We start from the raw sequence: 24360 nt of genomic DNA on the forward strand, positions 1-24360 counted from the left end.
CACTGTGCTTTTACTTATTCCTGATGTGTCTCCTGTAAGCATTTCTCCCAGCAAGCTTTCTGTGCCTTAAACTTCCCTTTAGGTCCTACCTCCTACTGGTCCCCAGGAAATAGATGCCAACTTGTCTGGAGGTCTCCTCTTTCTCCTTCCAAACATTAGTAATCTTGTTTTTTCTTCTTAGGGTAAAAGATCAGTTCTTATAATGGTTACCATGACTCCTCCCACTTCATCCTTTCTTGCATTCTTAAGATCTCGCTCTGCCAAAGTCTTCACTCCTGCATCTTTAAAAAAATTTTTTTTAATTTTAAAATTTTTTAAAAAGGTTTATTTACGAGAGTGAGAGAGAGAGAGAGAGAGAGAGAGTGTGTGTGTATGAGCAGGGGGGGAGGGGCAGAGGGAGAAGCAGGCTCTCAGCTGAGCAGGGATCCTGATGGGGGGACTCAGTCCCAGGACTCTGGGATCATGACCTGAGCCAAAGGCAGACGCCTGACTGACTCAGCCACCCAGGTGCCCCATCTTTTTTTTTTTTTTTTCCTTAAGATTTTTATTTATTTATTTAACTTGAAAGAGGGAGAGAGTGAGCAAGCAAGTAAGTAGGAAGGGGAGGAGCAGAGGGAGAGGGATAAGCAGACTTTGCCCTGAGCCCAGAGCGGATCACTGGGCTGGATATCACAATCTTGAGATCATGACCTGAGCTGAAATCAAGAGTTAGACACTCAACGAAGCCTCCAGGTGCCACTCCTGAATCATGAGATTCCCTAAAAACAAAGATAGAAACTGAAATAGTCTTCGACCTTTCCCACCCCTTTAGATGTTGTCCTATTTCTGCTCTTCCTTTCACCTCATCCTCTAAACTCACCATCTGTTTCTTACCTTCCTTCCCTTCTGAATTCACTGAGTCACTTATGCCTCCACCACTCTGCTTACAGGTGACTGTGGCCCCTCACTCTTCACTGGCTTAATCCTTGGGGCTTATCTGCATTCCTCTTCCATTTCCTGTGTTCACCTCTCTCCTCAACACTTGTCCTTCCTGTGGTTACTGTGAGGGAGGCTTTGATGTGGTTCCTTTCCATTCTTACTGCCATTGTTCTCCTTCCTTTACTGCCACCCTAAATGTTAGTGTTCCCTATGGTTCTTATCTATTTTCACCTTTTCTTATACTTTCCCAGACATGGTGGACTCGTGGCCTGAAGACACAGTTCTCTACCTTCAGAATTATTTGGGGCACAGTTATTTTTTTCATTTTGACTTAAATGCCTTAAGCAGTATATATACTGCCCTTTCTACTAGAGACCCCACCATGTTAATCAGACTACTCCAAAGAGTTGTTATCTGTAGCTACTAGGTTTCTCACCTTTGCCCTCTATTTCCAACCTCAGTGGTCTGATCACTTAGGATGAGAACCTTTGCTTGTGTGTTACCATCACTTGCATTGCCTCTGTAGATTAGTTGCCAGCTGTCATCAGTTGTTCCCATATCTAGTCTTCTTCCTCTTCAGCTGCAATTTATATTCCTAATTGTTTATTGGAAATGTGTACCCATTTTTTAAAAAAATGTTTAGTTGAGGCATAATTGACATACAACCTTGTATGAGTCTTCGTTGTATAAGATAGTTGTATAACTAAAAGTTTGTACTTTTTGACACTCCCTTCACCCATTTAGCTTTGACACTTCCTTCACCCATTTTGCCCACCCCCATCCCTCACCTCTGGCAATCACCAGGGTGTTCTCTGTATCTTTGAGGTTTTTTGTTTTTGTTTTTGTTTTTCTTTTTTTAGAGATTCCACATATAAGTGATATATTAGTGTTTGTCTTTCTCTGACTTACATCACTTAGCGTAATGCTAAGTTGTTGCAAGTAGCAGAATTTCCTTATTTTTAAGGCCAAATAGTATTGTATTGTACATCTATGTGTATATATACACCATATTTTCCTTATCCGTGTATCAGTGCACACTTAGATTGTTTCCATGTGTTGGCTGTTATAAATAATGCTCCAGTGAACATAGAGGTGTAGACATCTTTCAAGATAGTGGTTTGCTTTCCTTTGGATAAATACCCAGAAGTGGAATTGTTGGGTCATCTGGTAGTTTTATTTTAAAATTTTGAGGAACCTCCGTACTGTTTCATTTTGTTTTTTCTCTTTTTAAAAGATTTATTTTAGAGAGAGAGTGCACACACTTGCACTAGTAGAGGGAGGGACAGGGAGAAGAAGGAGGCTCCCCACACAGAGCCTGTTTCAGGGCTTGATCTCATGACTCTAAGATCATGACCTGGGCTGAAATCATGAGTTGGATGCTTCACTGACTGAGCCACTCATGTGCCCAATGGTACTGTCTTCTGTAGTGGCCGTACCAATTTACTTTGCTACCAACAGTGTACCGGGGTTCTCTTTTCTCCCACACTTATTTCTTATATTTTGATAACAGCCATTCTTACAAGTGTGAAGTGATATTTCATTGTGGTTTTGATTTGCATTTCACTGATGATTAGTGATGCTGAAAATCTTTTCAGGTACCTGTTAGCTACTTGTATGTCTTCTCTATAGAAAAATGTCTATCCAGATCCTTTGCCTGTTTTTCAATCGGATTTTTTGGGTTTTTTGCTATTGAGTCAAGCAAGTTCTTTGTGTAGGTTATGTTAACTTTTAATCAGATAGTTATAAATATTTGCTCCTAGTCCATAGGTTTCTTTTTCATTATGTTGATGGTTTCTTTTGCCGTACAAGTGTTTTCTAGTTTCATGTAGTCCCACTTAACACATTTTTGCTTTTGTTGCCTTTGCTTTTGATGTCAAATCCAGTAAATCATTGCCAAGATTAGTGTCTGGAGCTTATTCCCTATGTTTTCTCTGGTAGTATTATGGTTCCAGGTGTTATATTCAAGACTAACCCATTTTGAGTTGATTTGTGTATGATATAAGCTTCTAGTTTCATTCTTTTGCCATGTGGCTGTGTAATTTTCCCAATACCATTTATTGAAGAGTCTGTTGGTTATCTCCATTGTATATTCTTGATGCCTTTGTCATAAATTAATTGACTGTATATGGGTGGGTTTATTTCTGGGTTTTTAATTCTGTTTTGTTGATCCATGTTTGTATTTTAACACTAATACCATACCATTTTGATTACTATAGCTTTGTGATATGGTTTGAAATTAGGAAGTTAGATGCTTGCTTTTAGCTTTGTTCTTTCTTAAGATTGCTTTGGCCATTGGGGTCCTTTTGTGGTTCTGTATACATTTTAGGTTTGTGTTTCTAGTTCTGTGAAAAATGCCATTGGACTCTTGATAGGAATAGCGTTGAATCTGTTGATTGCTCTGGGTATGTGGATATTTTAACAGTGTTAAGTCTTCCAGTTCATAGACACAGAATATCTTTCCATTATTTGTGTTATTTTCAGTTTCTTTTATCAGTGTCTCACAGTTTTCAAGTGTATAGGTCTTTTATTTGCTTGGTTGAATTTATCCATTGGCATTTTATTCTCTTGATGCAACTGTAAATGGAATTGTTTTCCTAAATTTTCTAATAGTCTATTATTAGCATATAGAAATATAACAAGGGTGCCTGGGTGACTCAGTCAATTAAGCACCTGCCTTCGGGTGAGGTCATGATTCCAGAGTCCTGGGATTGAGCCCCACATTATGCTCCCTGCTCAGCTGGGAGCCTGTTTCTCCCTCCTCCTCTGCTGCTCCCCCTGCTTATACTCTCTTTGTCTCTCTCTGACAAATAAAATATCTTTAAAAAAAAAACCTGATTTTTTTGTATTAATTTTTTTTTAAAGATTTTTTATTTATTTATTTGACAGAGAGAGATCACAAGTAGGCAGAGAGGCAGGCAGAGAGAGTGAGGGGAAGCAGGCTCCCCGCCGAGCAGAGAGCCCGATGCGGGACTCGATCCCAGGACCCTGAGATTACGACCTGAGCCGAAGGCAGCGGCTTAAACCACTGAGCCACCCAGGCACCCCTCTATTAATTTTTTGTTCTGCAAATTTTCTATGTGTAATTGCATGTCATCTGCAAATAGTGACAGTTTTACTTACTCTGTTTCAATTTGGATGCCTTTTATTTTTCTTGCCTAATTTCTCTGGCTAGGAGGAATGTTCAATAAGAGGAGTAAGAGTGGACATTCTTATCTTGTTCCTGAATGGGAAGATAAGGTTGGAAGTAATAAGCTTGAGAGAAGGGTCTTTGTGGAGCTGACATTCCAACCTCAGAGGAGGCACAGCTCCCTGGTGCTGGTGTCTGTTAGTGGAGGCAGAGGTTGGGGGGAGCCTGTGATGAAGCAGGCTCCCCAAAGCTTGGAAAAACAGTCAGCTGTATTCAGCTGCTCCTTTGAAGACACAGTGCTGCTGCAGGGATGAAGAAGCCTTCTGGGGTGAGGTTCTTGAGAACACAAGCAAGCCCACAGGAAGCAAAAAGGAAGGAGCAAAACCCTTCTTCCTCCCCCAGCCTCATACTCTGTCTTTCCACTGCCAGCTGGCAAAGCAGAAATGGAGTGTGCAGATTCCCCGCTCCAGCGCCGCAGAGCAGGGTATAGAAGGGTTCAGTTGGAGCTGAGGACAAATAACGTAATAGTGGCACATCCTGCTTGGTTTATCCTGCTTCTGCAGAACCAGACCATCACCAAGTCCTGTCCACTCTTCCTCTGAACCAAATGTCAAGTTTGTCCACTTCTCTTTGTCTACTGCTGTCTCTTAGATCCACTTGGGCTCCTTTCCACTGGCCTACTACATTGTCTCCTTCACTAGTCTGTGATTCTAGTCTTAACCCTTTTGTAGTTCATTCCCCACATAGCAACCAAAGTGGTCTTTTCTACATACAAATCAAACCCTGTACTTCCGCTCCTAAACTACCTGGCAGATTGTCTTCATATTTAGAATAAATTCCATATTCTTAACTGGGGTCCATAAGGCAGTATGTGTCTGTGCCCTTTGTCTCTGTCCAATTTCCTCTTCTTCCTTACTCTCTCCTTATATTGCTACTGCCCTGGGCTTACCACTAGGAGCCCTTCTCACTCTCTGATAATAACATACTTATTGGTTTACTCTGTTTTGTCTGGTTTCTTTGCTTGAATTGTACTTCCATTTGCATAGCATCCTTGTTTTGTTTACCACTTAATCCTCAGTGTCTGGAGGCATGCTTGGCACAAACGGATGAATCTTGGACTCTTTCCCTCCCTTTCCCTTCTGCTGCTCCTCGCTCCACCTCTCCAGGGCCCATATCCCGGTAGTCACCAGAACCTGTGGGGTTCTAGTACTTGGGCTTCTCTTCAGCCTTTTCTTTCTGCTCTATTCTCATTGTCATGCCTTGTTTCCTGTTCTTACTGGGTTTCTGGTCTGCTGCTGCCATCTTTGAACTGATTTCCCTTTCCCTAGTCTTTGTTTTTTTCCAGCCCCTACCATGCACTGCCACCAAAAGATGAGTCTATTTATATCCCTTATGTGCTTTAAAAATTACATAGTGACTCATTTCCTAGTTCCTCAGAATCAGTGAACCATGTTGTTCCCAGTAGTACTTAAGCCTGACTTTCTGTGCTCTTTAGTGTAATGGTTTCAGTCGAGGGGTAGGCAAGGAAGCAGAGCTACTGTGAATGGCAGGTGATCAGGGATTTATTTTGGGAAGTAGACCCTGTACGATGGTGTGAGGAGTAGGGGATGTGAAGGATGGAGAAGCAGAGAAAAATCCCTGGTTTCCTGAAGCACTGGTGTGGGAGAACAGTGGCGCTTATAGGGGAATCCAACTGGCATGGCTTGTGCCAGAGGGAGCCACAAAGGGAAAAGCTCATGAGAGGTCTCTGGTAAAGCTCTGGGTATCTGTCAGTGCTTTGGGTCAGTGCTGCCAAGCATCTCGTGGGACCTGTTGCTGGGCAAGGCTTACATTTGGGAAGAAGAACTGAAAGAAGACTGGAAAAAAAGTAGGACAGGCTAGAACTGGCTGTGCACCTCTGCATCTGTCCCTTATCCTATCTGCCTGGAGAGATCTTCAGAGAGTCATGGCGGCTGGTTCACTTCTGCCTGCCCCACCTTGCACACGGTCCTCTTTTGGGCCAGCTCTCACCTGGAGCCAAACAGGGAATGTGGTTCCCAGCTTCCTGGAGTTGACAGTAGGTGCACCCAGCTCGACACTGTGGGTTATCCCAACAGACCTGCTAGCTGTTGTCTGACTGTGCCGGGTCATTTCATGCTAGTGTCTTTGCAGTTTATGTGTTGAGTCTCTGCCTGGTGGTTTCTTCTGCCCTTCCTAGTGAGCTTCTGCTTGTCCTTCAGGACCCAACTCAAATGTTACTTCCTTGAAACCTTCATGACTTCCCCAACAGCAACCTTCTCTGTTTTCATAGTAGTCCTCTAGCTTTGCATTTAGCAGTTTCGACCATAGTTCTTTCCACTTTCTCCAAGTCGTTCAAGTACTTTAGGACAACTCATTTAGTGATGGAAACATTCATGAGAAATATAATAAATCCTATAAAAACTAGCACCTTCACCAAAAGTTTTCTGATCTGAATTTGCCACACTTGGAGGATAGTGGTGGGAGAAAGGGCTTGGCTGATGGCCTCTTTTGTCAAGTTGGAAGAGATTCACAAGCTATGGCCAGTCCCACTGCCTCTTGAAGCCACTGGTCAGAGGTTGTGGACCAACACACAACTGACTGGAAATATTTTAGTATTCCCTCTCTTTAGCAGCAAGTTCTGCATGCCAGAACAGTGTTTCTGAAGAACCAGTTAGAAGTAGCCTGCTTACTCAGAAAGCCCAGGTAGCAACTGCAGATTAGATTTTGGGAACCAGGGAAAGAAAATCCAGCAACCATTGCTTAACTACATAATGGTAAGGAGTCATTCACTCCTTAAGGGTAGAAAGTGGGCCACTTGGTGTTTTCTCTTTTCCAGATTACAAGGCACTTGGTATCTTGAAGCGGCAATTCCCTAACACAGCACTAATGGGGTTGACTGCAACCGCGACAAGTCATGTTCTGAAGGATGCCCAGAAAATACTCTGTGTAGAAAAGTGTTTTACTTTCACAGCTTCTTTTAATCGACCGAATCTTTATTATGAGGTGTGTAACTCCTATGTCAGTTTATTACTTTCATGAAGGATTGCCACGGAAGTGACCTTTTCATTGTGTTTACTTACGTGAGTAACAGTAACTCTTAAAAGTTTTTAAAATCAGGAGGTCATTATAAGCAGATCAGTTATTAATGCTTTCTTTGTGTATCTCTGTTGCTGCATAGTCCTTTGCTGGGTTAAATAAAAGACATCACCTTGTGAAATTGATGCACATTCTTGTGCAGGGGTGGAGGGAAGGCATAGATTGACACCAAGGACCCTAATGACATCTCTTAAAGTTACTTAGAAAATAATACAACATTAATATGCCATTAAAGATTTGTCAATACTCAATTTAGATTATATAGCTTAACAGCTGTTTTTTTTTTCTTTCTTTCTAATCCTTTTAAAAGAATAGATAATATTTTTCTGAGTTTTCACCAAAGTTATTTATGTCATGGTTTATGTTTTTATAAAAGTAGCATCAGAAATAGGGGTCCCTGGGTGGGTCAGTCAGTTAAATATCCAACTCTTGATCTGACCTTAGACCTTGATCTCGGTTGTGAGTTCAAGCCGCATTGACCCCACACTGGGCATGGAGCCTATTTAAAACAAAAAACAAAAAAAAAACCCCAGAAAATAAAAAGGTCTCCATCTTTTACAAGTGCCTCTTCTTCCCTGGTAAATTCAAAACCAAGAATCAAGAAGAGTCAGGAAGGTGAATATAAGAATAAGAGAAAAAGCACTGTGCCCATAAAAGTATGGCACCCTGAAAATTGTTAAGTAAATAGCTACATGGATGGTACTCATTCATTTACTTTGTAATAAGTTAGTTTTTTCTTAGATTCGGCAGAAGCCCTCCAACACCGAAGATTTTATTGAGGATATTGTAAAGCTTATTAATGGGAGATACAAAGGGCAATCAGGTAATATAAAAACAAACCATCTTTGAAGATTGGGAACTTTTGAAAAGTAATTAATATTACACTGATCTACTGATAAATTATTTGCAGCCAAAAATATTAGTGCATGGCAAAAGGATACTTGATAGGATAAATTAATTTGCTTGGTGATCTTAGAAATTGGGTGTGTCATTTGCTCATGGGACAGATTATAAGGGTCATAAAACTTTATTTTTGTTTATTTGCACCTAATTGCTTTAAATAGTGGACCTAATGATATAATGTTAATTATCAATAGCACATATTTAGTAACTATACACTGTGTAGAAAAGAGAAGGTTAAACAGTGATTTTCTGAAGGGATGTAATATACAGTCCTTTATAGTAAAGGGTACATTAAGGAATAAATAGTATGTATTGAATGAGTTAACTGTAGATGGAGTTGAGAGTATTTGTCTACCTGTTCCAGGATTAATGCATAGACAGGTGTTACTGCAGCACAGAGTTTGTGAAAAGTAGCATTTCAAAGCTGTTCTACAGATTTTTAGGGGATATTAATGGGTGAAAGGAGCTCCAGGGTCAAATTTGAGAAAGGCTGCAACTCTGTATCCCTGCTAGAGCTTCCCAGCGTGTATCAGTCAGCACATAAGACGTTCTTGTCAGCCCTGCAAATAGAGAAATCTGTTACCTGTGTTCAGTGCAGAGCCCCAGTCACTTGTACTTGAAACTTTTTACATCAGACTTGAGAGAAAAAAGAGGTAATGGGAACAACAACACTGGTGGCCCAGGGCTTATCTGTGCTTTAGAGCAAGCTGCTGATCAAATCTTGAATTATATGAGAAAACCATTATGTGTTCAGGACCTTGGAATTTTTCCTAAATTTTTTTCTTCCATGCAGTATATTAATCAGTATCTTAAATGTGTGTTAAAAATTATATCTAACATTTGAACGTATTTTACTACAGGAATCATATATTGCTTTTCTCAGAAAGATTCTGAGCAAGTTACAGCTAGTTTACAGAAACTGGGAATTCAAGCAGGTGCTTACCATGCCAATATGGAACCAGAAGATAAGACCGATGTTCATCGGAGATGGTCAGCCAATGAAATTCAGGTCAAGTATATATCTTCCATAGAAGCCTCGTTAACATTTTAAAATATTTTAATTTGATTTAATTAACATAAAATGTTAAAACATTTTAGGTAGTAGTGGCCACAGTTGCATTTGGTATGGGAATTGATAAACCAGATGTGAGGTTTGTTATCCATCATTCAATGAGTAAATCTATTGAAAATTATTACCAAGAGAGTGGACGTGCAGGTATGTACAACTCCTATCCAGAAATAAATTTTAATAAAGCTTTTCTAAAAAACACACTATAGATGAGGTTTAATAATTCTGTGTTTTTAATCTTCTTTATTAGCTAGTATTTTACAAAAAAGTCATTTTTGCATTTTTAAAATTTAAAAAAATTTTTTTTGCAGTTTTGTACTTATTTGTACTTATGTACTTAAATGCTTATCTTACTTAGATGGGAGCATTATGAGTTGTTTGCTATGTTTGCTAAGATAATTTGAGACCCATCTTTGCCTTCTGAAGTCTTAATTAGTGGTTTCAAGTTTATAACTTCAATAACTAGATTTTGTTATAAAGCTGATTGTTGGTAGGTCTCTTTGGTCATTTTTTTTCCTTTTATAATTTGAGGGCCACTGTTAAAAATTAACTTTCATTTCTCTGAAATTTCTAGATGTGATATATGTAGACCGTGAAGCATTGTCAGCTGATTTTATACTTATTTTTGCATATTTTGAAATTTTCAAGTAATTATGCAATTTCAGGATTTCTTACACTACAGGTCGAGATGACTTGAAAGCAGACTGTATTTTGTATTATGGCTTTGGAGATATATTCAGAATAAGTTCAATGGTGGTGATGGAAAATGTGGGACAACAGAAGCTTTATGAAATGGTGTCATACTGTCAAAACATAAGCAAGTAAGCCATATAACCTTTTTATAACTTGTCATTTAAACATAAGCACTATATGAAATTACTTTGAGTACTTGCTCAGTAAGTAAATACACTGCTGGAATATCAAGGACAAACCTGTAAAAGCAAATGTCAGTACATGAACCCTCATGTACGTGTACGTGCCTTAATTCAAGATGAGAGATTCTCTCTCCCTGATAGTTCTCCAAAAGTATATTTTATTGGAGTTTTTTTTATTTTAAAGTAAAACAAGCATATTGAGATGATAATTTTAATTAAAGAATAATTGACATTCAATATTATATTAATATCAGGTATAAAACATAGTGAATCAGTATTCATATACATTATTAAATGGTCACCACAGTGAGTCTAGTGACCCTCTGTCCACCTACAGAGACGTTACAGTATTAAGGACTATATTCCCTCTGCCGTATATTACATACCCTGGTCATCTTTATTTTATAACTGGAAGACTGTACCTATTAATCCCCTTAATCTTATTTCATCTATCCCCCTTTTACTGAAAGTTTTGATATAAATGAGCCCAAGCCTTTTCTGTCTGGCTCTGGAATATAGTTACATGCTTTACTAATTTTGAAAAGGTATACACAGTAGGCATTTTGAGAACTGAGCTTGGTAGCAGGTACCATCTCACCAGCTGATGGGCTGATGAAATAGCTGAGAGCAGGGTGAAGTTTCTCCTTAAGAAATAAATTTAAATCTATATAGGGTGGTTTTAGTTAGACCATATAATTCCCTCATGGCTTTTTTTCAGTATTAGTCATTTTTATACTCTTATTGCTCAAACTAATAAGGACTCAAAAGTTTTGAACCGATAAACAGTTATTGGACTGTGACAGAAAATGTCATTTCTTTCCTATAGATGGTGCAACAATCTAGTTAAAGAAATATGAATGTGAAAATTTCCTTAGATATCCAGTAGACTCCCAAGAAGCGTCTTTTGGGTTTTAGTGTCACATACAAGAAACTACTAAAATACAAGAAACTGCTTTGCTATCAGGAAAATTCTCTTAATTTTTGCACAGTATTGAATCTTAAAGGGAATCTTAGACAACTTTTAAAAGAAGTATTTATCAAATACATATGGAAAAAATTATATATGGTAGGCAGAAGAATAGTCCTCCAGATAATAGGGTATGACCCTGGGTTGTTTGGATAGGTCTGGTATAATCACAAGTCTCCTTAAATGTGGAAGGAACCAAGGAAGGTCAGAATGATACTTGTTGGCCTTGAAGATGGGGGGAAGGGAGGCATCAGCCAAGGAATTCATGCATTCTCTAGAAACTGGAAAGCACAAGGAAACAGATTCTCCCTTAGAGCCTCCAGAAGAAGTCCATCCCTGCTGACACCTTGATTTTAAGCCAGAGAGACCCATGTCAGACTTCTCTAGAAATACAAGATAATTTGTGTTCTTTTAAACCACTAAGCTTGTGGTGATGTTACGACAGCATTAGGAAACTAATATAAGTTATAACTCTGTGTTTTGAAATAGGGATTTAGTAGGCATTTACTTACTAGGTATTTAATAATTTGTATCTCTAAATGTGTTTGCAGGTGTCGCCGTGTATTGATAGCTCAACATTTTGATGAAGTGTGGAATTCAGAAGCTTGCAACAAAATGTGTGATAATTGTCGTAAAAACATTTGTGAGTTCACAGTTTTTCTAATGAAGTAGATTTGACATACAGTGTTACATTAGTTTCAAGTGTACAACACAGTGATTCCTTAAGTTTTTGCACTGTGCTGCCCACTACAAGTGTAGCTACTGTCACCATGCAATGCTGTTAGACTACCATTGACTATATATTCCTTGTGCTGTACCTTCACTCCATGACTTACTCTTTCCATGACTGTAAGCCTGTGCTCCCACTCTCCTTCATCCATTTTACCCATCTCCCTCACCTCCCTTTCCTCCTAGCAGACATTGGTTTGTTTTCTGTATTTGTGAGTCAGTTCTCCTTTCTGTTTATTCCTTTGTTTTGTTTCTTAAATTCTACATATAAGTGAAATCCTAAGGTATTGTCTTTGTCTGACTTATTTCCCTTAGCATAATACCTTCTGTCCATTCATATGGTTGCAAATGACAAGATCTCATTCTTTTTTATGGCTGAGATATATATATATTATATATATTATATATATACCACAAAGACCTGTCAGTGGACTTGGTATATGTGCTGCCAAAGCGAGCACTGTCAGTGGACACTTGGGATGCTACCATATCTTGGCTATAAACATAGTGATACATGTATCTTTTCAAATTAGTGTTTCTGTTTTTTGGGGGTAAGTACTTGGTAAGGGAATTACTGGATCGTGTGGTAGTTCTGTTTTTAATTTTTTGAGGAACCTCCGTACTGTCTTCCACAGTGGCTGCATCAGTTTGCATTGCCGCCAACAGTGTACAAGGGTTCCATTTTCTCCACATCCTCACCAACACTTGTTTCTTGTGTTTTTGATTCTAGCCATTCTTACAGGTGTGAGGTAATAATCTGACTGTGGTTTTGATTTGCATTTCCCTAATGATTAGTGATGGTGAGCATCTTTTCATGTGTTTCTTGGCTGTTGGTAGGTTTTATTTGGGAAAATATCTATTCAGGTCTTCTGCCCATTTTTAATTGTAGTATTATTATTATTATTTGGTTTTGAGTTGTGTAAGTTCTTTATATATCTTGGATACTAACCCTTCATCAGATATGTCATTTGCAAATATCTTCTCTCATTCAGTAGATTGTCTTTTAGTTTTGTTGTTGGTTTTCTTCACTGTGCAAAAGCTTTATGGTTTGCTCTGATCCCAGTAATTTATTTCTGCTTTTGTTTCCCTTGCATGGGGAGATAGAGTCAGAAAAATGTTGCTATGGCCGATGTCAGAGAAATTAGTGCCTATGTTCTTTTTTATGATTATAGACCTTACATCTTATGGTTGTAGGTCTTACCTTTAGGTCTCCAATCCATTTTGAATTTGTTTTTGTATATGGGAAGAAAGTGGTCCAGGTTTCCCGACACCATTTAGTGAAGAGTATCTTTTTCTGTATATTCTTCCATCCTTTGTCATAGATTGACCAGATACTAAGTGTGGGTTTACTTCTGGGCTATTCTTTTTTCCATTGATCTGTGTCTATTTTTGTGCCAGTACCATATTGTTTCATTACTGATTTGTAGTATATCTTGAAATCTGGGATTTAAACTAGCTTTGTTTTTTCTCATGATTTCTTTGACTGAGGTCTTTTGTGGTCCCAAAATTTTGAGATTATTTATTCTGCTTCTGTGAAAAGTGGTGTTGATATTTTGATAGAGATTACACTGAATTTGTAGGTTGCGTAGTAGGTATTTTACCAGTATTCTTCTAGTCCATGAGCATTGAATATCTTTCCATCTGTTTGTGTAATCTTCAGTTTCTTTCATCAGGGTTTTATAGTTTTCAGAGTATAGGTTCTCTTGCTTCCTTGGTTAAGTATATTCCTGGGTATTTTATTATGTTTGTTGCAATTATAAATGGAATGGTCTCTTTATCTTTCTGCTACTTCGTTATTAGTGTATAAAAATATAACTGATTTCTATGGATTAATTTTGTATCCTGCAACTTACTGAATTCATTTATTCTAATAGTTTAGTGGAGTCTTTTAAGTTTTTCCATGTGTAGTATTTGTCACCTACAAATAGTGATATTTTAACTTCTTCTTTACCAATATGGGTTTATTTCTTTTTCTTGCTGTGGCTAGGACTTCCAGTATTATGTTGAGTAAAAGTGGACATCCTTATCTTGCTCGTGACCCTGGAGAAAAAGCTGTTTTTCACCATTGAGTGTAATGTGAGCTCTAGATTCTTCATGTATGGCCTTTATTATGTTGAAGTACATTCTTTCTACACCTATGGAGTTTTTATCATGAACAGATGTTGAATTTTGTCAGATGCTTTTCCTGAACCTATTCAGATAATACATGGCTTTTATTCTACCTCTTGTAAATGAGCATCACATTGATTGATTTGCAAATATTGAAACATCCGTGTATCCTGGGAATAAATACCACTTCATTCTGGTGAATGATCCTTTTAATGTGTTGTTGAATGTGATTTGCTAATATTTTTTTGAGAAATTTTGCATCTATATATATAGGTTATATTGGCCTGTAGCTTTCTTTTTGTGTGTTGTCTTTGGTTTGGTATCAGTGTAATTATGGCCTCATGAAATGTATTTGGAAGCTTTCCTTTTTCTGCTTTTTGGTACAGTTTGTGGAGATACATGTTAGGTAGAATTCATCTGTGAACCCATCTGGTCTTGGATCTTTGTTTGTTGGTAGTTTTTTGATTATCACTTTTGCATATTGTTACTAGTACTTAGTCTGTTCAGACTTTGCTTTTTCCTGATTCAGTTTCAGAAAATCATGTCTCTAGCAATTTATCCATTTCTTCTAGGTTATCCAATTTGTTAGCATCTGATTTTTCATAATATTCTCTGACAGTCCTTTGTATTTCTGTGGTGTCAGTTTTTACTTTGCTTTCATTTCTGATTTTATATGGGTCCTCTTGTTTTTTCTTGAAAATGTGTGGGTAAAAGTTTATCAATTTCATTTACCATTTCAGAGATCCAGCTTTTTAGTTTCCTTGATCTTTTCTTTTTTTTTTTTAATGTCTATTTCATTTCTTTCTGCTTTGATTTTTATTATTTCCTTCCTCTACTTACCTTGGGTTTTGTTCTTTTTCTAGCTCCTTTAGGTATAAGGTTAGATTGTTTATTGAAGATTTTTCTTGAGTTAGTCTGGTATCAGTAATAAATTTCCCTCTTAAAACAAAACAAACAGCTGCTTTTGCTGTGTCCCAAAGATGATTTTTTTATTTCAAATTTATTTTGACTTCTAGTTTACAGACATCTCCAGAGATTTTAGACAGTTGTGTTTGCATTTTTATTTGTCCCCATGTATTTTTTTAAAGTCCTTATCTGTTGACACATTCATTGCATAGCAGCATTTTAGCCTCCACATATTTGTGTGTTTCCTAGTTTTTTTCCTGTGATTGATTTCTAGTTTCATACTGTTATAGTTGGAAAAGTTGAATGAGGATTTCCATGGTCTTAAATTTATTGAGACTTATTTTGTCCCTTAATGTGTTAGGTCCCAGAGCATGCTCCATGTACACGTGAAAAGAATGTGTAATCTTCTCTTTTTGGATAGAATGTTCTATATGTATTATGTCCATCTAATCTAATGTGCCATTCAAAGACAGTTTCCTTGTTGACCTGCCTGGATGATCTATCCATTGATGTAAGTGGTGTGTTAATGTTCCTTTCTGTTATTGTGTTACTGTCAGTTTCTCTCTTTGGTTATATTTATGTATTTACATGCTCCTATGTTGGGTGCATAAATAATTACATTTCTTAAATCTTCTTGTTGGATTGGTTCCTTTCTGTTACAGTCCTTGTTTTTTTTAAAGTCTGTTTTATCTGATTGATGTACTGCTACGTGGCTTTTCTTTTTGCTTCCATTTTGCCTATGTTTTTCCATCCCTTCACTTTTAATCTGTATGTGTCTAGGTCTGAAGTAAGTCTCTTATAGGCAGCACATAGATGAGTCTTTTTTTTTTAAAGATTTTATTTACATATTTGACAGAGAGCAAGAGAGCGAGAGCAAGCAGCAGCAGATGGAGAGGGAGAAGCAGACTCCCCACTGAGCAGGGAGCCGGATGTGGGACTCAGTCCTGGGACCCTGGGATCAAGACCTAGGTGGAAGGCAGATCCTTAACCAACTGAGCCACCCAGGCACCCTGAGTCTTATTTTTTAAATTAATTCCAGCATCCTATGTTTTTTGAGTGGAACATTTAAACCATTTACATTTAAAGTAATTATTGATAGCTGTGTATTTACTGCCACTTTGTTGATTGTTTTCTGATTGTTTTTGTAGTTTTCTTGCTTTCTTTGTGATTGATGACTTCCTGTGGTATTATGTTTGGCTTTCTATTGTTACTTTTTTTCCACATTTAAGTTTGCCTTTTTAGTTTATTTTATTTATTTATTTATTTATTTTTTAAAGATTTTATTTATTTATTTGACAGACAGAGATCACAAGTAGGCAGAGAGGCAGGCAGAGAGAGAGGAGGAAACAGGCTCCCTGCAGAGCAGAGAGCCTGATGTAGGGCTCAATCCCAGGACTCCGGGATCATGACCTGAGCCGAAGGCAGAGGCTCTAACCCATTGAGCCACCCAGGCGCCCCTGCCTTTTTATTTTTAAAAAATTTTTAAAAAGTAATCTTTATGCCCAGTTTGGGGCTCAAACTCACAATCCTAAGATCGAAGGTTGCATCCTCCACTGACAAGCCAACTGATAGCCCCTGTTTTTTAAAAATTTCTTATTTCTTTTCATTTATTTGAGTTAATACAATGTTACATTGGTTTCAGATGTACAACATAGTGATTCAGCAACTCTGTAAGTTATGCTCTGCCCATCACAAGTGTAGCTACCATCTGTCACCATGCATCACTGTTACAGTACCACTGATTATATTCTGTATACTGTATTTTTTCCCCTTTATTTTACCTATTACACGTGTTGGGTTTATGGTTGCCATGAGCTTCATATATAACATTCTAAGTATAAAGCAGTGTATATTAGATGATGGTCATTTAAGCTTGGACGCATTCTAAAAGAACTTTTTCATACCCCCTCCATTTTATGTTTATGTATATGTTGCCATGTTTTATTTTTTTTTTTTTAAGATTTTATTTATTTATTTGACAGAGATCACAAGTAGGCAGAGAGGCAGGCAGGGGATGGGGGGTGGGGAGGCAAGCTTCCCGCCGAGCAGAGAGCCCCCTGGGCTCTATTCCAGGACCCCAGGACCACAAGCCAAAGGCAGAGGTTTTAACCCACTGAACCACCCAGGCGCCCCTATCTTTTTTTTTTTTTTTTTTAATGGTAATTTCCTACATCTCATTGTGGCCTTTTCTTTTCCACTTAAAGAAGTCCCTTTAGCATTTCTCGTAAGGCCAGTTTAGTGATGATGAACTCCTTGATGTTTTGTTTGTGAACTCTCTCTCTTCTTCAATTCTGAATGATAATCTTGCTGGGTATTCTTGATTGTAGGTTTTTTTCCCTGTCAGCACTGTGAATGTATCATGCCACACTCTTTTGGCCTGTAAATTTTCTGCCAAAAAGTCAGCCAGTAGTCTTACATGGTTGTTCTTGTAGGTAACTTTTTTTTTTTTTTTAAAGATTTTATTTATTTATTTGACAGAGAGAGAGAGATCACAAGTAGGCAGAGAGGCAGGCAGAGAGAGGTGGGTGTCGGAGAAGCAGGCTCCCTGCTGAGCCTGATGTGGGGCTCGATCCCAGGACCCTGAGATCATGACCTGAGCCGAAGGCAGAGGCTTAACCCACTGAGCCACCCAGGTGCCCTTTGTAGGTAACTTTTTGTTTCTTTCTTTTACAATTTTCTCTTTGACCTCCACATTTTAATTTTGTGGTGTGGACCTTCTTGAGTTCATTTTGTTAAGGGGCTCTATGTGCTTCCTGAATCTGGATGTCTGTTTTCTTCCTTAGGGAAGTTTTCAGTTATTTCTTCAAATTTCTGCCCCTGTATTCTCTTTCTGGGACCCTTATAATATGAATGTTCACTTGATACTATCTGACAGATCCCTTAACTTATCCTCATTTTGAAAAATTATTATTGCTGGTCAGCCTGGATGCTATCCATTAACTGATCTTCCAAATCATTGATCTGTTCTTCTGTATCCATTAATCAACTGTTGAGTCCCTCTAATGTATTTTTTATTTCAGTTGTTGTACTCTTCAGCTCTGGTTCTTTGTATTTTCCAGCTCTTTGTTGAAGTTTTTAGAGTTTTTTTTTTTTTTTTTCTTCAGTCCAGGAAGCATTTTTAAGATCATTAAAGTCTTTGTCAGGCATATTGTTTATTTCCATTTCATTAAGTTCTTTTATTGAGATTTTGTCTTTTTTGTTTTGGAGCATATTCCCTTGTTTCCCCATTTTTGCATGACTTTGTATTTGTTTCCATAAATTAGCCAGTAACTGCTACTTATCCCAAATTTGAAGGAATGGTCTTGGTTTGTAGTTGTCCTGTGTATGTAGATAGTATATGCCTAGTGAGTTTTGTTGATGGACTACAGCTGTGGCTGGCATGGGCTGGAGGTTGCAGGGGACTCTGTAGTGGGGTTGCCTTGGTGGGATGGTTGGAATTTAAGTGGGTGTGGGCTGGAGCATTCCTGAGTCTCTATGCATAGGGCACCCTGGCAGGGTGGCTGAAACTAAAGTGGGTGTAAATTGGGTTATTCTTGCATGCAAAGAAGGTGCCCTGGTGAGGGCAGGTAGAGCTGTGGTGGGTTGTTGTCTGGGGAGGTCCCTGGGTACTTTGTCCAGTGGATGACCTGGCAGGTCAGCTGTAGCTGTAAGGGTGTGGGCTGGAGCATTTATAGGGCTCTCTGCACAGATGGTTCCCTGGAAGGACAGCTGAAATGAATTCAAGCCTGGTTGTCCTGGCAGGGCAGCTAGGAGTTTCCCTAGAAAGCTGTCTGAAGCCAAAGTGGTACAGACCCAGAGCTGTCCTTGTGGGACAGCTGGGGTTGGTGTGGGTTGGGGGCCCAGGACTCACTGAGGTGGTAGGCTGGTTAGAACACCTGGACCCTGCTCCCATCTATGCTGTGAGGGTGGTGAGGGAACGTAAACTGTGGCACTCACTGGACCCTCCCACCCAGAGACCATTGCAACAGCTCCCTTGCCAGTTAGCAGGGTTCAATGGCTAGCTCCTTTATATTCTGGTTGCTCTTTTAAGCCATGGCTTTTATTTTCTGTGGCCCACAGTAGACATATCTGCTCCTGGTACCTCATTAAACTATTTTCTGCACTGCAGCCTGCAGCATCAGAGGTGGGGTCACCCTTTGTTATCACGTCTCAATCTCTCTTACTGTTCTGTGGGTGGTCTATCTTGTTGTACAGAAGCTGTTCAGTCAGCCCTCAGTTGTTTTTCAAGACGAATTGCCTATAAATAGATTTGGTGTGCTGGTGGAGGGGAGTTCAGGATCTTCCTGTGTCACCATCTTGGACTAGAACACTCCCTACTTCATTGTTCTTTAAACTTAAAAGGCTAATATATATAGCAAGGACTACAGGAGGGCAATAGTAGGCCCCAAAATGGATTAAGTGAGCTGTGAATAGCATTTTCTAGATTTAAAAGTAACAACTCAAAAGTTTTAAAGCAAAGGTAAATAAAAGGAAAAGTGCTGTGTGGATGTACATATCTTACATTGCTATATTATAGGCATGTTAAATTTTTAAGAAGTGAAGGAAGGTTTAAATTCTGAGTGGTATAATGCTATTATAAGAAAAGGCTACTCACTGATTGGGAAGAGAAATTTAATGCAAAGGAGAGATTATGGTCAATCATTTCTGATCTAGATAATGGCTAACCATTCAGACACTAATTTAGCAGTGTTGCTAAACTTTGGTGCTGCATTTTAACTTTTTTCATCCTGTGTTGTGTCTGAAGAGTTGGACTGACCAGTTCCCTCATAGTTTTGATGTCTTGGGTGAAGGTCAATGTAATTTTAACTGCAGCTAGAGAACTTGTATGAATATTGCATTATACTCACCACACTGACAGTCTGATAAATATATATATATATATAACAAAGTACTAGAATCAATAATTAGGAATCTGACCAGGACATTCTGTCTCTAAATCAGAGTACAGAGGAAGCCATGGTTTTCAAAATATTGCTTAATGAGCACAAACGGAGTAAATACAAAAAAACAGATTGATTCTCTTACAAATCTGTCATGTCTGGCACACACTCTGGTTCATAGAGCATACCCAAGGCCTTCTGGTGACCAGCTTATTTCCTTTAGATTACTGCAAATTCAGTAATGTCTTACAGAGACTATAACTTAGTTCGGTGACTGACTTAAGGAATAGCCTAGTTCTAATGCAGAATGAAACAGGGTGGGTGGCTGATGTTGATGACTCATTTTAAACCACTTCGACTAGCCTGTGCTTGCTCTGATTTCTAAATCCCAGTTGCTGGTGTCATTATAGCATGTGAAAGGAAGAATGTCACGGCACACTGCAGAGATCTAATCAAGATCCTGAAGCAGGCAGAGAACCTGAATGAAAAGCTCACACCACTGAAACTGATTGATTCTTGGATGGGAAAGGGTGCAGCAAAATTGAGAGTGGCAGGTGTTGTTCCTCCCAAACTTCCTCGTGAAGATCTGGAGAAAATTATTGCACACCTTCTTCTACAGCAGTATCTTAAGTATATACAAATCCATTTCTTGTCCTTTGGTGGTGTCTTTATGATTGTTTCTCGTAACTGCAACAGAATAAGTAGTTTTCCGGTTGTTTCATGTAAAACTGTTAAATGCCATATAAAATTTATTTAATAAAATCCAACTTCAACTGATCACTGCCAAGTAAGGAAAAAATGCAGTGTATAGAAAGTATTTGTTTTGTGCAAGTTTCATTCCCTATCAGTGTATTAAAATTAGTCCATTTATGGTTTTTTTTAATAAATTTTTTTTTTCTGAAAACCTTTCTGATTTTTGGCCTTTATCTTCCACAGAGAAGACTACAGTTTTACAGCGTATGCTACCATTTCATATTTGAAAATAGGACCTAAAGCTAATCTTCTGAACAATGAGGCACACGTCATAACCATGCAAGTAAAGAAGCCCACAGAGAGCTGTTTCAGGGTAACTGCCTGTTAATTTCTACCTACTGAAAAAAAAACAACAGAGCTTAAGGGATACTGTTCCTCTCCAGTGGAACACAAGAAGAGAGAAGCAGTTTTCTTCTTAGAATCTGAGCATGGAAGAGAGAAAACATACCTTTGCTTTCTGTAGAGCTTATAATATAATTATAGAGTAATAATTTAAGCTAGTCTACCTTTTAATATAGACTAGACTTTCCAACCTTTTAGAATGTGAAAAATCCATTTTAGTGTTGTCTAATTTGCGATATACTCTACCCTGGTTGATCAACACTGGTTGAGAAGTCGGCCTGTGCAGCAGAGGTCGAGAACCAATGACTCTCACATATTAAATAACTCTCAAGCCTGCAAAAGCATGCCACGTACCACTGTGTCTCTGACAGCATATCCTGTCAGGATAGGACTCATATGAAGGAGCAGTGAATGGGTTTATTAATCTGGAAAGAAAATGGGAGAGCTGAATTTTGACCAGAGTGTTTTGCTTTGTTTTTATTTGTAGATGGAATCACCTCAAACTTGTCATTCTTTTGAAGGAGCTGATAAAAAAAGGGAAGAAAAAAATTCAAGTAACTTCCAGAAGTCTGCAAACATGCTTCAGCAATCTAAGCATACAGGGACTAAGAAAAGAAAAATTGATGATGCATGAATGTTTCTAAATTTTCCAAGAAAATGGTTTATGCATGCATACAACATTATTTTGTAGTTAAAAGCTTAAGACAATTTTATTAATATTTTATACATATGGAACTTACCTCCAAAGTATTGAAGACTTGAAAATTCAAGATCATGAATTATGTAAATTTACAGTATGGAGAAAAATAATTTTAATGTAAAATATTTAGGAAGTGAGTTGGGGGAAATTGGAAGGGGGCACGAACCATGAGAGACTGTGGACTCTGAGAAACAAACTGAGGGTTTTGGAGGGGAGGAGAGTGGGGAGTTGGGAGGGCCTGGTGGTAGGTATTAAGGAGGGCACGTATTGCATGGAGCACTGGGTGTGGTGCATAAGCAATGAATTTTGGAACACTGAAAAAAAAATTAAATTAAAAAAATAAAATCAGATTCCCCCTCTCAAAAAAAGAATGAGTTCACATATCTTAAATCCTTTATCCCTTGACATACCTTCTGATAGCAGTGTTATATGGAATATTTTACATAGGCCTATCACAGAAAGGGAATGATTTCCACTCCTAACAGCTATAGAATCCAAATGTAAAAGGAATGAGTTATCAATACAAATGATATTAACAAGGAAGCTATTGCTATATCTCTTAAGTAAAAAGTGCCCTGTGATTGGGGACCAGCATTAACTTGGAGACTAGTTAAAAGCACTCAAACAGACCAAAAGATGTTTAGGGGCAAGTGGAGGAACTGGGTAGTCATTGGCTGGGCCTAAGCCCACAGACCCAGGACGGTCACCTCCAGAGACCACCCGTGCCAGAAAGAGTCTGGTGGGAGTGTCCAGTGTTCCCTGAGCCCACGGCTTTCCGCTGCTTGCACCGCTGCTGGGGCTGGGCGCACTCCTGCCTAAGCCTGAGAGAACCTGGCATGAAAACTGGTTGGCATCATTTGGCCCCACAGTCTTTCATGACCTGTGCAGCCCACAGGATCTGAGTGCACCCAGCCCATGCCTGAGAGAACCCTGCACAGACTACAGTTAGGATCCCTTGGCCCACAGATTTCCATGAACTCCAATTCCACCTGTTGCAAGTGCACCGGGCATAGTGTGGATCTCAGACAGCAGTCCCGGCAACTGTAGTCACCTGGGTTCCAGCTCGCTGGGACCAATATTGCTTGGTGTTTTAGTGGCACAGGGGTGCAGACACAAGTGAGGGCCTTGGGCAACCACTGGGATGGTGGCTGGGGGTGCCCATGGCCTGTAGGAAGCTGTGGTGTTCAGTGGAGTTTGCAGAGAGGAGTCTGTGTGTTCTGGACCACCCAGAGGGGAACAGTCTGCGTCTTCTCTCTGAGGCGGAGGTCTGGGTGCAGACAGATTTTGCTCTGATCCTCCAAAAAACTGCAAAAAGCCGCCAAAGAACAAAAACCTCCAGAGAGCAATAGCCTGAAAAACCGATTTCCACAAAGCCAAACCCCTTGACGGGGCAGAGCGACTCAGCCCAAGCAGGACTGACTGAAAAACAACCTGGCAGGCCCCTCCCCCAGAAGACAAGACAAAAGAAGAGGACAACCACCCCAGGGTCCCCAACAAACTGTAAAACCCCAACATCAGGGGAAAACAATATATTAAGCTCCCAGTATTGCCCCCAAACCTATATATTTCAGAGATACAACTTTTATTTTTTTATTTTTTTTAATTCGTTCTCATGATTCTTGTTCTTTGAATTTTTTTAACCTACTTACCATTACAACTAGAGGTTTAATACAACATTTTCCATAATTTTTTTTTAAATTTATTTATTTGACAGACAGAGATCACAAGTAGGCAGAGAGGCAGGCAGAGAGAGAGGAGGAAGCAGGCTCCCCGTTGAGCAGAGAGTCTGATGCGGGACTCGATCCCAGGACTACAACCTGAGCTGAAGGCAGAGTCTTTAACCCACTGAGCCACTCAGGCACCTCCCCCCCATAATAACTTTTTAACTTGAACTTTTTTCATACATATACCTGTGTTTCTTTTTCTTTTTTTTTTTTTTTTAATACATATAGATATAAGCTTCAAGGTCACTGTTTTCCCCTATTTGATACTGTCCATACATATAAACCAGTATTAATTTTCCTGCATCTCTGGAAAGTTGAGTCCCTTAACAAAGATAATAGGATTCACCCAGGAAGAAGTGAAATAACCTTCCTCTCCCACATTGAGGGTTTATAACTATCTTCCCATCTTATTCTTCTGTTAGTGTTTCTGTGTATTTGTTTTTGTTTTTGTACTATATAAATCTTATTCTTGGGGTTCATTTTGGCTGGACTTTTCTTTCTTTTTTTTCTCTTTTACTTATGTTGGTCTTTTTAGTTTGTTCGTTTTTGTTTATGTATCTTATAAATCTTACTTTTGGGGCTCATTTTGGCTCGGTTTTTGCTTTTTCTCTCTTTGGTGGTGACTTCCGATTAATCCAAAACATTCCAAGGTGCACTTGCCTAGATCGTGAGTGATATATTCAGCTATACATCCCCTCAACCACTCTCACCAAAATGATGAGAAGGAGGAACACCCAATAGAGGAATAATTCAGAGACTGTGCTCTCTTCCACAGAACTTTTGGATATAGATATAAACAGTATGTCAGAAAGGAAAGTGAGGGTAACAATTATCCAGGCAATGGCTAGGTTGGAGAAGACCATTAGTGGCAACATAGAAATTCTAAGGGTGAAAGTGAGGGCTGATCTGGCAGAAGGATAAAAATGGTATCAGTGAGGTCTGGTCTAATCTAAATACTCTTAACAGCTAGGTAACTGAGATAGAAGATTGAATTAGTGATCTAGAAGATAAACTGGCAGAAAAGGAGGATTGGGAGGAGGCCTGGAACAAACAGCTTAGAAGCCATGAAAACAGAATTAGGGAAAAATGACACCATGAAAAATTCAAACATCAGAATTATTGGGATCCCCAAGGGAGTGGAGAAAGAGAGAAGACTAGACGATATAGCTGAATGAATTCTGGATGAAAATTTCCCTAGTCTGGGGAATAGTGTTTGTGTCCTAGAGGCAGGAAGGACACCCCCTAAGGTCAACTAATCTAGA

The 24360-nt window shown here is 38.9% G+C and overlaps 1 protein-coding gene across 4 annotated transcripts in view; it reads left to right on the plus strand.

Moving 5' to 3' along the window:
- The window catches only part of RECQL (RecQ like helicase), a 57688-nt gene extending 36110 nt beyond the window's left edge, over window positions 1–21578 (plus strand). For 3 of the 4 annotated variants that reach the window (XM_046013413.1, XM_046013412.1, XM_046013410.1), the window contains 9 exons: window positions 6882–7048; window positions 7883–7964; window positions 8905–9053; window positions 9143–9260; window positions 9796–9934; window positions 11507–11598; window positions 19972–20209; window positions 20516–20645; window positions 21162–21578. In XM_046013413.1, the coding sequence (XP_045869369.1) occupies window positions 6882–7048; window positions 7883–7964; window positions 8905–9053; window positions 9143–9260; window positions 9796–9934; window positions 11507–11598; window positions 19972–20209; window positions 20516–20645; window positions 21162–21308 (1262 nt within the window). In that variant the 3' untranslated portion in view covers window positions 21309–21578. The remainder of the gene's footprint in view (window positions 1–6881; window positions 7049–7882; window positions 7965–8904; window positions 9054–9142; window positions 9261–9795; window positions 9935–11506; window positions 11599–19971; window positions 20210–20515; window positions 20646–21161) is intronic. The other variant, XM_046013411.1, reaches the window with a different exon arrangement.
- The last annotated feature ends 2782 nt before the right edge of the window (window positions 21579–24360 follow it).

The sequence above is a fragment of the Meles meles genome, chromosome 7, assembly GCF_922984935.1.
Source record: "Meles meles chromosome 7, mMelMel3.1 paternal haplotype, whole genome shotgun sequence".
NCBI classification, from domain to species: Eukaryota; Metazoa; Chordata; class Mammalia; order Carnivora; family Mustelidae; genus Meles; species Meles meles.